This window comes from Microcebus murinus, chromosome 20 (genome assembly GCF_040939455.1).
Source record: "Microcebus murinus isolate Inina chromosome 20, M.murinus_Inina_mat1.0, whole genome shotgun sequence".
Lineage (NCBI taxonomy): Eukaryota > Metazoa > Chordata > Mammalia > Primates > Cheirogaleidae > Microcebus > Microcebus murinus.
Window position 1 is genome coordinate 22,528,816 of NC_134123.1, and position 13,655 is coordinate 22,542,470.

At 43.6% G+C, this 13,655-nt stretch overlaps 1 protein-coding gene across 2 annotated transcripts in view; it reads left to right on the forward strand.

The window, feature by feature from the left end:
• Positions 1-13,655, forward strand: part of ZFHX3 (zinc finger homeobox 3) — a 246,264-nt gene that overhangs the window by 199,095 nt on the left and 33,514 nt on the right. For both annotated transcript variants that reach the window (XM_012742368.3, XM_012742367.3), the window contains exon 5: positions 3,334-3,441. In XM_012742368.3, coding sequence (XP_012597822.2) covers positions 3,334-3,441 — 108 coding nt within the window. The remainder of the gene's footprint in view (positions 1-3,333; positions 3,442-13,655) is intronic.

Below are 13,655 nucleotides of genomic sequence, written 5' to 3' on the forward strand. Positions count from 1 at the left end.
GAAAAAAAAATCTTTGCCTTCTGTACTGACCCCAGCCAGTTGCCACTGACTCGAGGTGGCGGGGGGACTGCAATCGATGATGTGGCGGGGGGGTGAAACTCCCCTCCTTTCTGTCAGCATGTGCGTATCAAATACACATTCCTAAAGGGAACAGGGCTAGAGAACAACCCCGGGAGCTTAACATTTGGACGCAGTTCTCCCCTTCAGACCCAGGTACCATCTCCTGCTGCCCACATGTGTCCAGTGCGGGGAGACCAAGCTCTTCCCGTGGGTGCCCGAGGCCTGGCTTTTGGGGCGGGGGCTTGCTTTTATGCTTTTGGAATCAACAAAACACACCCTGCCTGCAAAGCATTGTGGGCTGGAGCTGTCCAGACGAATTTGCAGTTCATATCCCTGTGTTTTAATCGTTTCTCTACCTTTATTGGTATTCAGAGCTCACAGTTTTCTGGTTACTGTCAGCCTGGGCTTTCATCCATTTTAAAGACCAATTTTCCTCTTGCTATTGATGATGATGGTATAGAGACAGATGGCGTAACTGCTTATGAATGTCCTATTTTATTTCTCCAGGTCCAGACAGTTCACTTGCAGACGTGTATTATTTCCACATGCTCAGGTTAGGTGGCCCAGGCTCCTCTGCCTCCCGTCGCCTGCTGCCCTTCTGGGCCTCGCCATGCGGATGGCGACACCTGTAGGTCATGCGTGGAACTGCAGGGATGCGCCTGCTCAGCTGAATGAGACCCGGTTTTTAGGTGGGGGTGAGGATGCTGATCCCCTTGTAAAGGGAGCTGGCTTATCCAGGATTTTCCTAATCATTTCTTCTTCCACCACGCATATAACAGCCTTTTAGCGACTGAGTCGCAAATGATAATATTAAACCTAGGAACTCAAGAAGAAGACTTGATTTGTAAATCTTGAAGAAAAAAAAAAGGAGATAAGCAAAATAAGTTCCTGAAATAACCTCTGTCGTTTATCCTCTCATTGGAAATCAGCTGCCTTCATTTTCTGCTTGCAGCAGGGCAGGGAGGGAAGGAAGCAAAGGCCCAGCGGGCTCGTAGAGTTTCCCAGGAATATTCACAGAGCACCGTGTGGTTTCCTTGCTCGTCGCATCAGTGATAGGCTTATTCTTTACAGTGTCTATCTTCTCAAAACGTGTGGTTAGAAAGGCTCAAAGAACTGGGGTCAGTGCCAGGCGACCCTGAATTTTAAACTCTCTGCTCCAGTAGCTGCAGGCCACATAATGGGCTGGCCTTGACGATGGCCTCCCAGCGGGTAAACTCCTTCCCTTCTCTGCCAAGTGGCATCTTCAGATGCTGTTCATCATATTAGGGTGATCTCTAGTTTGTAGGTGTCAGACTGTCTCCATTTAAGGTGAAAATGTATGTGTGCCAGAGAGGAGCTACCTCTTTAAGAGACCTAGCTAATTTGTGTAGACCTGATTTGACAATATTGATTGACTGAATGCTGGTATCACCATTCAAAGATAAATTTTATAATTACAGTGTTGAATAATTTTATTAAAAGCCTAAAAATGTGCATAGAATTTCCTATCTGGACATAATTAAGATAGTTACTATATAACTAGCTTGTTATTAGTCTATAAACACATATATGTTTTCTCTACTAAATGATGTATGGTGTTACTATGGGGTGTATATCTGATTGACTTCAAGGTATGATTATCTGATTTTTTCCGTGTTTGAACTAAAGGTAGGGTGGGGAAACTTGATGTTAACTTTACTATGCAGCGAGACAAAAAGGAGACAGCAATTATATGTGGAGTCCTCAGTGAGAGATGAAAATAAGCAGTAACTTATTTCATCCCTGTTTCCAGTGTCCACATCACAAATCCCCTACTGGGTGGTCATGAAGAAAGAACATTCCCTGACCTAGTTCAGCTTTCCCAGTCCTTGGAGCTCCATCATCCTTTCTGGAAGAGTTAGGAAAATCTGATTGATCCTTAGATGGTTTGTAAAACATTCAAGGAAGTAAGTTATTTATCAGATTTTTCTTTATTCCTTGAATGTTTTAGAAACTGTCTGAAATCACTTTACTTTTGCATTCCTTTTACTTCCTTTGTGAGATAAAATTTAGAGGCTATTTTCTGGAGGGTCGGGGAAGGCATTGACACTTGGAAATACTGCAAAGTAGAGTTGGAGGTTGGAGAGACATCTTATGGTGTTGGACAGAGCCCCAATCCACGGTTCTATATTGGACTCCAACACCTGGTCCCTGCTGAGGTCTGGTCTGTTGACAGATGTGGGCACCCCTGCTCTTAGACCTCTGTACCTGGGAAGGCGTGCTGTCCAAAATCTCCCAATAATGTTATCCTTATGAAAATGACTTTCACCTTGGTTTGTCCACTTCATTCATTCATTTACCCTATTCTTGCTGAATGCATGTTTTGGATAATGATCTAGAAGGCCAAGAGAGCAGGAGACAAGTGTCTTCCTTTTTTTCTCCTCAGCATCTAGAGAATCTTATCCTTGTCTTCCCCACTGGGGCAGATGGCATTTCGATTCATAATTAACCTAGTGTTGGCATGGTCATTCTTCTTCCTTCACTATAGCACTGTGTGCTGAGCTGAAGAGACATTTCCTGGGTTAGTTTGAAACCAGTAGTGAGTAAAGACTGGAATGACTTCAAAATGAAAGTGTATGACTCTGTTATAAATTTTTATCCCTTTCTCTGCAAATCTTGCTTCCTATCATTGCCTCCTGGCATGCCCACAAGATGCCATTTGGTTTCCAGAACTGTGTACACTGCTGAAATCATGCCACTGATATTCTGTGACTCTTCAGAATGTGAATGCCTGCAAACAGCTCCCACCACAGTCTGACACATGTATGGTCACTGCAGGTCCCATGAGGGTCAGTGTTTGGGGCTGGTGTAGGCCAATGCCAGGATACTCTGGGGTGGAACTAGGCAATAAGTGAACACTTGGCCACTTTTTTGCTTTTTCAAGTGTAAGAGACTTGTGTGCAACTTTAGGGATGCAGATGGACCTAATTGCTTTAACAGGATTTTTCATTTAGGAAAGCTCAAGTGAAGCAGTCAGAATCCATCTGGAAATATCTAATGGCCACATGTCTGGAGCAAGTCACAACCTCACACCAACTGTTTACCCTGAAGGAAAAATCACTGTTCCTCACCCAAACTGCAGTATATCTTTAGTGCAGTTAGCCTCTTGGGCCATGGGGAAGAGAGGAGGGAACAGAGTCATTCCGAATTATTGGTGTCTATGTTTTGTGCTTGGTAAGTCTTTGGAATAGGGGCCAAGAGTGCTGCTGCTTTCTATTTTTAATCTTTGACATTTGTGTTTTTCTCTTCTTTCAGAAGAAGCCATTGAAGATGTTGAAGGACCCAGTGAAACAGCTGCTGATCCAGAGGAGCTTGCGAAGGACCAAGAGAGTGGAGGCGAGAAAGACCAGAGCAAGTGGACAGGTAGTGTCCATGGCCTCCCTGAAGCCTTCCTATATTTCTTCCCCTGGAAGGATGAGGCTGACCAGCCAGGGAGCAGACAGCTCCTTAACCTACCCAGGAGGCTGGGCACGGTGGCTCATGCCTGTAATCCTAGCACTCTAGAAGCTGAGACAGTAGGATTGCTTGAGCTCAGGAGTTTGAGAACAGCCTGATCAAGAGCTAGACCCCATCTCTACTGAAAATAGAAAGAAATTAATTGGCCAACTAAAAACATACAGAAAAAATTAGCCGGGCATGGTGATGCATGCCTGTAGTACCAGCTACTCGGGAGGCTGAGGCAGAAGGATTGCTTGAGCCCGGGAGTTTGAGGTTGCTGTGAGCTAGGCTGATGCCACGGCACTCTAGTCTGAGCAACAGAGTAAGACTCTGTCTCAAAAAATAAAATCTACCCAGGAAAACCGTGTTGGCTTTGGGCAAGTGGGAGAGGGATTTTGTTTTGCTTTTTAAGTAGTCACCTTCATTCTTCTTTATTATATCATATGAAAGAATGCTTAAGTTTTGTAAGTGGCCCAAAAGCCAACTTGTTTATTGAGCATCCAGTGTCAGGCTCTGTGCTGGGGCATCTGGGTTTTTGAGATAACATTTCTTTGCTAGCTCCTCAGTGTTGTACATTCCTTTCTCTCTGGAAAGGTCCAGTCCCATATGCCACCTGCTCCCAAGGCCAGCAGAGGGATTTGTTATGTGGAATTTGATCAAGGTCACCTGTGATTGTCAGCTTCAAGCTGCTCCAAGGGAGTCAGCAGTGAAGGCTGGTCTTTGTCCTGCATTTGAGGGCCTGGGCAGGGCCCTGCACAGGTGGTGCTGGCCCTACATATTCTTCATGTCCTACACCTCTCCCAGGGTGAGCACCCACATGCTGAAATCCACCCAAAGGGGAGATAGGCTGTGCAGCCAGGCAGGAGGCTGTCTTACCAAAAGAGGAAGAAACTGAAGAATCCCAGACAGGAAATGCTATTAATATTTCTGGAAAAGCTGGTATTGAGAGAAGGAACAGCCATTTCTCAAGACCATAAGATTTATGTATTGGGAGAAAGAAGAATTGAGAGTAAGAAGAACAGCTTAGGTTTTTCTGCAGAGGAGCAAAGTCGCTTCCGAGAAGACTTATGGGGACAGATAAGTCTTCCACAAACTACCACAATAATAAGAGGAAATGATATGACAAGCAACAAAAGTTATTTTATTTGGTCAACCTAATTCTTACTAACATTATTAATATTATAATACTTGGATTTTCTTGAGAAAATATTTACCTTCTGGAGTCTGTATGGGTTGTGACTTTGTTACTTTTCCAGGCACAACTGTTCTTAAATCATACTCAGTGCTGGCCTTTTCTATTTAAACAAGATATAGAATCTTGGAGAAAGGCCAGAGGAGAGCAGTGAAAATGACTGAAGGCTGACAAATATTGCCTCTGATAAGAAGAAACTGGGGTTATTCAGCCTAGAAAAGAGAAATTCGAGAGGCAGCAGAATAGCTCCCAAGTATCAGGAGGGACAGAGTAAAGTAGGTGATGTGCCATACATAGCTCAGTGTTTCCCGGAGACAGAGCTGGGCCGTCACTGCAGCGGAATGAATGGATGGGCACACCAGATAGACTTTACAGTTCATACTGTGTAGTGTCCCCTTCCAAACCGGCCTTTCTGGTGTCCACAGGCCTGCACTCCACATGACACCAAGGGCTAAGGTCAAACACTCCAGGAGGACTTATAAAGTAGGACCAGGGAATAGAGGGTGGACATCTGTGCTCAGAGGCCCTGAATGTGGTCGGAGAATATCCTCTTGCAGTGCTTTGCCTAGACCAAGATCCCAGCGTATGCTGTAGTATTCAGGCGAGATCTAAACAAACAGTTCAGATGGCTATTAAACGTACTGGCAGGTGAGCTGGGGAAAAGGATTTCACAAACATAGGTTGAAGACCTGGTGACCTTCTAGGCCATCTGTCCTTTGTTGTCATGATTTGGATACTTGGTTTCTAATCTTGACTGTGCCACTTATTCTTGCTCAAGCTACCTTAATATTTCTGTGCCTCAGTTTCCTCACATGAGGCAGGGATTAAAAATAGTGTCCACTTTCATAGGATTGGTGTGAGGATTATTTGAATATAGGAAGCTCAGAACAGTGCCTGGCATACAGTAAGCTCTATATAAGTATTTTGTTTATTTAACACTTTAGTGAAATAAGATGAGGAAAACCAGTAGCAGTTTCTCTTTGGGTCCTCCATTTGGATATAAAAGTATTGCTAGGCAGCATGTGGCTTCTGAGAATTTGGGGAAGCTGAGCAGGGAGCAACATACCAGGATTTAGTGGGATCATTCAGATAATATTTGATGCATATGTTTCCTGCATTTTGCGTGCTGAGGGCTATGAAAACAATAAAAAATAGCCACCATTTGCAAAGCTCCTACTATGTGCGCTGTCCTGTGCTGGGCACTTTATATGTGCTTCACAAATTTTTATAACCAGTTTAGGGCAGGCTTTGTTGAGGGCGGTTCAATTAAACCTCATTCAAAGTGTTTATGATCCAGTGGGAGTGTGTCTTCATCACGCTAGTGGACGTACTAGGCGATCAGGAGATGACTAAAAGATGTAAAATGAGCACCATAAAAAATGAATATCCTTAATAAGGTCCCACTTTCTCATGCATTCATTCAAGCAACAGGCTTACTTAATCTGTATCTCCAAAAGAGAGAGAGAAAGAATATGAATGAATGAGTAACTCAGAAGTGCACCTTGCCGGCTACACAGTAGTAAAGAGAGAAGGGAAAATTCTTCCCTGACTCCTGCAAATGATCCTCTTTTGACCCGAAGCATAATTTTGTCTATAGCATCTGAGTGTGTAATGACAGGCTTTATTAAGGTACTTGGGCCGATTTGATCTTGGAATCGATATAGGTGCTAGCAACCTTTTCTGAGCTTTCTTTTGGATCCTTAGTGTTTTATAAAAAGTATCTCTGTTTGTTCCATTTACTCCCTAAATTGAGCTGTTCCTATCTGATTAAATGTGATGAGGAGTGCTTCCTCCTGGCAAATAAATAAATAGTGATTTCACAATTTGCTATGTTGATTAGTGGCTGTTCATGATGCAGATTAATAATATTTGAAATGGGCCTGGATAATCGGCATTTTCTCAGCTATTGATTATGTAGTTTGGGGGTTTGTGCAGGAATGGATAATTTTTAGCTATTTATTTTTATGTCGGAATAAGACTCCTGATTTCCTTTTTAGGTGTCCCTCTTTGGGATTCTTTTATTTAGAAGTCAGGTCTTTTACCTGGGGTGGCAGCAAGACAAGAAAGGTAGTGATCCGAATCACGGCAGGGTCAATTCCCAAGCAATGGCTGAGCCCCTGCCCTGTGCAGGGCACCAGGGTAGGGTTCCACTGATGACAAGTTTGGTGAGATTATAAGACTTGCCTTCAGGGAATGTAACACTTTCCTGGGGATTTCAGGAATGCCCATAGTCATGAGAACAATATTACTATAGATGAGTGCTATCCAATGGAAATTTCTATATTGGTAGAAATGTCCTGCATCTGTATTGTACAATATAGTAGCCACTAGCCACATATGGCTATTGAACCCTTAATATGTGGCTAGTACCACTGAGGAACTGATCTTTCAGTTTTATTTAATGTTAATGAATTTAAATGGAAGTAACTATATGTATAGCTATAGATACTCAGAAGGAACAAAACTAACCTAGAAAGAATGCATCACAAGTATAGTGACCTTCCAGTTATTATAAAGGCTGCATTAAGCTCTAAGTCTGTTCTAGGGTCTGTTCTAGAGCTTCACACCTGTCTTTTCTAGCAGGCATGTCTTTAGTGGCTCACGAGCACTGGTCCCCATGATGCTTGGTTTGGCCAGTGAGACTGGGAGGTCACTGATGCCAGGGTCAGTTGCACCTTCATCTGTTTATTCCAACCTGCCATCGTACTCTGTGTGTGCCACGATGTGGGAAAAAATGTTGGGCAGCACTGCTTCATGTACATTATCTCCTTTGATTCTCACCCCCCTACTCTTTCAAATAGATACTATAAATAACTGCTCTCCCACCCCACCATCTTGCAGATAAGGAAGCTGGGCCCTGGAGAGCTCAAGCAAGCTGCCAGAAGGTATACAGACAGATTCAGATTTGCATACTGGCTTGGCCGCGTAGTCTAACTTAGGGCAGAGCCCAGGCTCTTACCAGTAAACTATACCACCTCTCAGAGAATGCGCTTTCACAATCTGATCGTTTGATCTAGTTTTCATCTCTCCTTAAGTTTGACAGTGATAACAGTAACATAGTAACCACTTGTGTGTTCAAAATGAATTATCAACCATGAATGTACCCTGGAGTGAGCCAGTGTTGTTGTGCTCAGTCTGAAAGCTGGCTGGTGACATGGAAAAATGCTCTAGCTTTGGAGTCAAGAAGCCCACTAGCTAGCAGACGACCTTCGTGGAGGCACTTGGTCTCTTGAAGCCTCAGGTGCCTCATCTGTGATACATGGACAAGTGATACCACTGGCCCCAGCCACCTGACATTTCCAAGATGGTGAGAGGCAGCACGTGTACAGGCCTTTGGTAAACAAGGGGTCACATCTAGTCAAGGCAAGTGTGAAGCACTCTCGTTGGCCCACAAAGGGTACAAGAATGTTCTTGGAAGCAAAGCCTCTTCCCTCATGCGCAGCCACTGCCACTGTCCAACTTGGTGGTTTTCTCTTTTGAAAATGACCCCTTGTTCTCTTTTACCAGAATGGATTTGAATATCTGTGTTCTAGGCTGAAGAGTCCCCACTGTCAGCAACTGAGCAATGATTAATGTAATGATTATCCAATTAATCATTAATTGTAATAAATTAAGTGATATACAATTGACATGATGCTTTATCACCAATAATTAGGGGGGGAAATGAACTCCTGGCAAGAGTGAGGCAAATAGCGAGATCGTTATTTATATCCTATAGGTACCATCGTTTCTACCCATAGAGCCCCAGGCTGAGTTACCTTGTTAAGGTAACTTGGGACACGATGACTGGGGGTATTGGTGCTTTTGAAAAACAGGGTGGGTGGGGGCAGGGCCTAAATAGCTCAACTCAAAATGACATCATGATAATGCTTCAAAAATCCCTAACTGATGTTCATGTTTATATTTTTTGTAAAATTTTGAGTTAGAATTGTAGTTTGAGTGTTTTCCTTTTTCTAGAGGAATGGCCTGAAGGGATTCTACTTTATTAATTTTTTTTAAAATCCATGATGCTCACCTAACAGAGAGCAATTAGTGCAGTGGAGCGTCCCTGATTTGAATCTATGGAAGACTGCTATTAAAGGAGGTATTAATGGGCTGGCAAAGTCTGGGCGACTGTTCGGGAAAAGTATGTTTATGGAATATGGTGCTGGCAGGCATGATTTCAATCGGATTTGACATGTTTAACATAAATGTATAGTGTACGGCCCTTGCTGCATATGAATAATTCCTACAGACCTACTGCCTTTCTAATTACTGAGGTTGAAAAAAAGCAGGTCAGGCACATCCTGGTGTGCCTGGAAATCTATTACCAGCCCTCCCCCTATTCTCCCTGTTGTTTACAGCTTTGTATAAATAGAGATGCCTTTGTACGGGGAACTTGGTGCCTGAAATGTAATCTGTGACAGAGAATGGAAAGAGGCTGAAAAAATACTTTTTTTTTACTTGAGTCTATAAAGATAAAAGAAAGCATGTGCCAAGAGGAAACACTGTGTGTTAGAAAAAGCACTGGGCTAGTAGGAATCAGAAGCCCTGGGTTGGAGGCCTGGCCTACCCACTAAGGTGACCAGAGTGACTTTAGGTCTCTGGATTTCAGTTAACAAAATCTGTATAATGGCAGATTGGCCCAAATGGGTTCTTATAGTCTGGAACTCCATAAAAATATAATTGGAGGGACAGCATCGTATAGAATATTAACTACTAAAGTCAGAATGCTAATAACTTTTAAAAATTTCCGTAGTCTAATGGCTAGTTAATATAGGTAGCATGGATCAGAAGCTTGCAAAAAGGTTCAAAGAAGCTTTCTCCATAAAGGTCAGACAGCACCAAGCCCACTTTTCTTGGTCGGGGATCAGGGCACCAGGTGCCCTTACGTAGTTGTGCATTATCAGAGCCAGTGTGATGAGGATATCAGTGGAGTCACCCTTAGAGACTCACATGGGTGCCTTCGAATGGCCACCCATATCCCAGCCCTGTTGTTGGCTGGAAACCAGGCCAGTCACCACCACCACACCCCTACAAAAATCATCTTGCCCTGACTCCGCATCCTTTCAGCACTTGGTTCCATCTCTCCACCTCATCTAAAAGTAAATTCGTCCTTGCAGCGGGGTGTGCATGAGGGCGCGCTAGGAGCCCAGCTCGCGGGGCCCCGTTGTCGTTTACATTCCTGGCAGTGAAGCCATTTTTGGTTTTATGTTTTCACACACAGATGGGAATTGTGTAGCTCTGTCAACTTTTACAGAGTCCGCTCGCTTCCCCTCCTCCTGATCCCCAGGCCATTTTCAGTATAACTTGGCTGCTTAAAGTCACTGCAGGCAGAATTCTATCTCAATCAAAAACAAACCATGAACTATTTTTATGTTGGGAAGTAAAAATAGATACAGGGTGTGGCATGTATCTGGAGTTGTCTGAATTCCAGTAATTCAACTGTCTTAGCTTTGAGAATTTATATTGGAAGTCCTAAGAGAGATAGAGACCATCAATTGACAAATATTTAAATATTTTTTGTGTAGATACCTAAGACAGATACAGGACATGCAAGAAAAGCAACTCACCTTCTAGAAGAGGTGTCATATGTAATCACATAATTATGGCACAGTGTAATGAGAATTATCAAGGTATAGATAAAGGGCACTGAAAATGTATATTAAGGAGCAAATCATTGTTCATTACTACAGAAAATACCTTACAGATGTGCATGTTATTCTTACACACTGGCCATGTTAAGTTCCCCTGCTTTGTTCCATTTTTAGCTTTTGTGCTGATGGGAAAGCACATCTGTTATTAGAATCGTGATCATGATTTTTGAAAAATACCATGGTGCCTTTTTCATGGCAATATCAGAGCATTTTTATTAGTCTTTCATATTCTTCTTGGGTCCAATATTATCTTTATTCTTTAGCCTAGAGAACTAAGACCCATAAACTGGGGATTTCTGGGTACTACAGTTGTGATCAAACCCCAATTTGCCTTTTGGGTCAAAGATATATTCCCCACATCATAAAGCTAAAGAACATGTAACGTTGTCACTTTCACTTATTATACAAAGACTGGAGAACTTGAAAATTCTGTGTCTCTCTAGTTGTCCAACAGAATTTTCAGCTGTTTATTGTCAGCTGAAATGGAAAAAAAAAAAAATCATTGATTTCTGTAATCCTCAACACCTAGCAAGTACTTAATACTGTGTCGGTGTTTCATTCACAATCAGTTGGTAAAATAGTATGGCATAAATACTTTCAATTTCAAGTTATTCTACTTTCTAGTAGGATCGTTTCATGCTGAGATACAGAAAAGACAGATTCAGAGTGTCTGGTGCTTGTCCTAAAAACCAGGCATCTCCCTCCTTTCACCATATGGTTATATGGCCTCACAGGGACCCATGTTATTTCCCAGATGGGTCTAAAAATGAAAAGCAACAAATGTTTGAGCTTTTACCATGTGCTGGACGCTGTGGTTGGCTTCATATGCCTGATCTCTTACTAGCCCAACAGAAACGTAGATACTGTTATCCCATGGACACATGAGGAAACTGAAAGCTCAGTATAGTCAGATACAGTGCTTGAGGTCACATATCCAAGATAGAAACCAAGGTGTGACCAGCACTACAAACCACTGTGCTGTATTACTCAGCAAGGGGGACTGATGACTTTGGATAAAGAGAACTTGACCATCAGGAAACAACCTGTGAAAAGCATCAGTTCCTGAGAAGTCTCTAAAGGTGCGCTAGAACCACCTGCCCACCCCCTTACACAGAGGCCTTTGGAGTGCCGAGAGTGAGATAAGTGTGGGAACTCGGGGGAGACTGCGCGAAGCACTGATGTCAGTATTGCTCAGTGCAGGGTTTCCCTCGCTCTACTGTACAAAATACCAAGAGATGTTTCCAGTTTTCTTGGTGCTGTTAAAACTGCAGGGGAAGGCCAGCCACGATGGCTCACGCCTGTAATCCTAGCACTCTGGGAGGCCCAGGTGGGAAGATCACTCAAGGTCAGGAGTTCGAGACCAGCCTGAGCAAGATCAAGACCCCATCTCTCCTAAAAATACAAAGAAACAACTAAAAATATATAGAAAAAAAAATTAGCCGAGCATGGTGGCACATGCCTGTAGTCCCAGCTACTTTGGGAGGCTGAGGCAGGAGGATCACTAGAGCCCAGGAGTTTGAGATTCCTGTGTGAGCTAGGCTAACACCATGGCACTCTAGCCTGGGCAACAGAATAAGACTCTGTCTCAAAAAAAAAAAAAAAAAAAAATGCAGGGAAAGGGGAGAATCATTCCCATTTTCCAGGCTTGTAGGACACACACCCAAATTTTAACTATCTGTTTTCACAAGGTCAGTTTCACTCTTAAAATTTAGTAAGTATCTTAGGAAGATAGATTTGGAATGGAGAAAAAACTGGAAGAATACTGTTATATTCCAATCTCTTGGAGTCTATACTGTGTTGGGGCTTAGAGACTCTAACTAACCTAATTAATGTTTGATTCATTGGAGACTGAATGAGCCTCTGTTAATTAACTTCGGCCTGGTCCCAGAATGACTCACGTTACCACTGGTTTTGAGGTATGTCTTACACCTTCCTGCTCTGATACCTCCAAGTCCATGATCTTCACTGTCCTATCAGAAAGCCAGAGCGAAGCATGATAAATGCAGACCCCAACGTGTCCCTCAGCTGTGGCCACCCATCCTCACAAGACAGAGTGGCCCAGCTCAGGAGGCTATGCCTGGGAAGACAGGGTGTTCTGGGGGAGCTGACAACAGGCCATGGGCAGGCTGACTTCATACCTCAAAGTCAGAAATCAGGAGTATTTATTAGGTTCCTAAATCCTGGCATGAGCCAGGCTTATGGTGGCAGCCGAATGTCTAGAAGTTATTAAATAGACCAACAGCTGGCGTTGGTCTAAATGTTTTGACCGGTGGTTCATGCACACACCTGACCCAGAGGGAGCAAGGTATCTTGAAACTGAAATGCGGCCTGGCCTTTTGGGAACTGAGATCAGTGTAGTTAAGCAGCTTTATGCATATTTCAGTGAGGAATTAGTGCAACAGATTGATGTCTCTGATGTAGGGCTTAGATGTGTCTCTGATGTAGCACTTGTTTCTCCCCACAGACCTAGAGTAAGCAGCAGCACCTACCACTCAGCCTCCATTCACCTTGAGGCTTCTAGTGCCAAAGAGGCTGCATACTGCAAAAGCAGAGGCCCACAGCACAGCGCTGAACCGCCGCCCCCAGATTGCTGACTTGTGCAAATGGAGGCTACTGTGGATCTGTGCATCCTTCCGGGGCCAAAGCAAAGGAGGGGTGGGGAGTTGGGCTGGTGTGGACTGCAGGTGCCTAGTCCAGGGAAGCCAGCACCAAAAAGATGTTTCCTCTTTCGGCAAGGTGGAAAGAGTCTACAGAGGTTCTCTAGGACATGTGGAAAGAATGGGATTTCTATAAACAAGGCAGTCTGTCATTATTCTGGATTAAACTGCTAACAATATGTGGAGCTTGTTCCTTCTGAATTCCTGGCTTTGAAAATGTGTCTGCATTTGTTCTGGAGTAAGCAGATCCCCTGAGGGACAGCCATATTCAATCCTTCACTTTTGGCCTACGGGGGAAAAATGTAGGCTTTGAGACCAGGCCTGGCTTTTGTCCCTGAGTTAAAACGAGAGTATCATGTCATCTGAGTCATTAGAAAGTGGACTGGCAGATCTGCCCATACTTGCTGGTCCCTCTCATTTAATTCTAGTTAGATATGGCTCCTACCAATTATAGAAAGCTTTGGCTCTGACAGCTGTTCTCAAAGTGCAGTCCCTGGACCATGAGCATTACCTGGGAACTTACTGGAAATGCAAATTCTCTCACTCAGGCCTACTGAATCATAAACCCTGGGGGGTGGGGCCTGCCATGTGTGTTTTAATGAGCCTTCCTGGGGATTCTGACACACTATGGAATTTGAGACCCCCAGGGCTGAG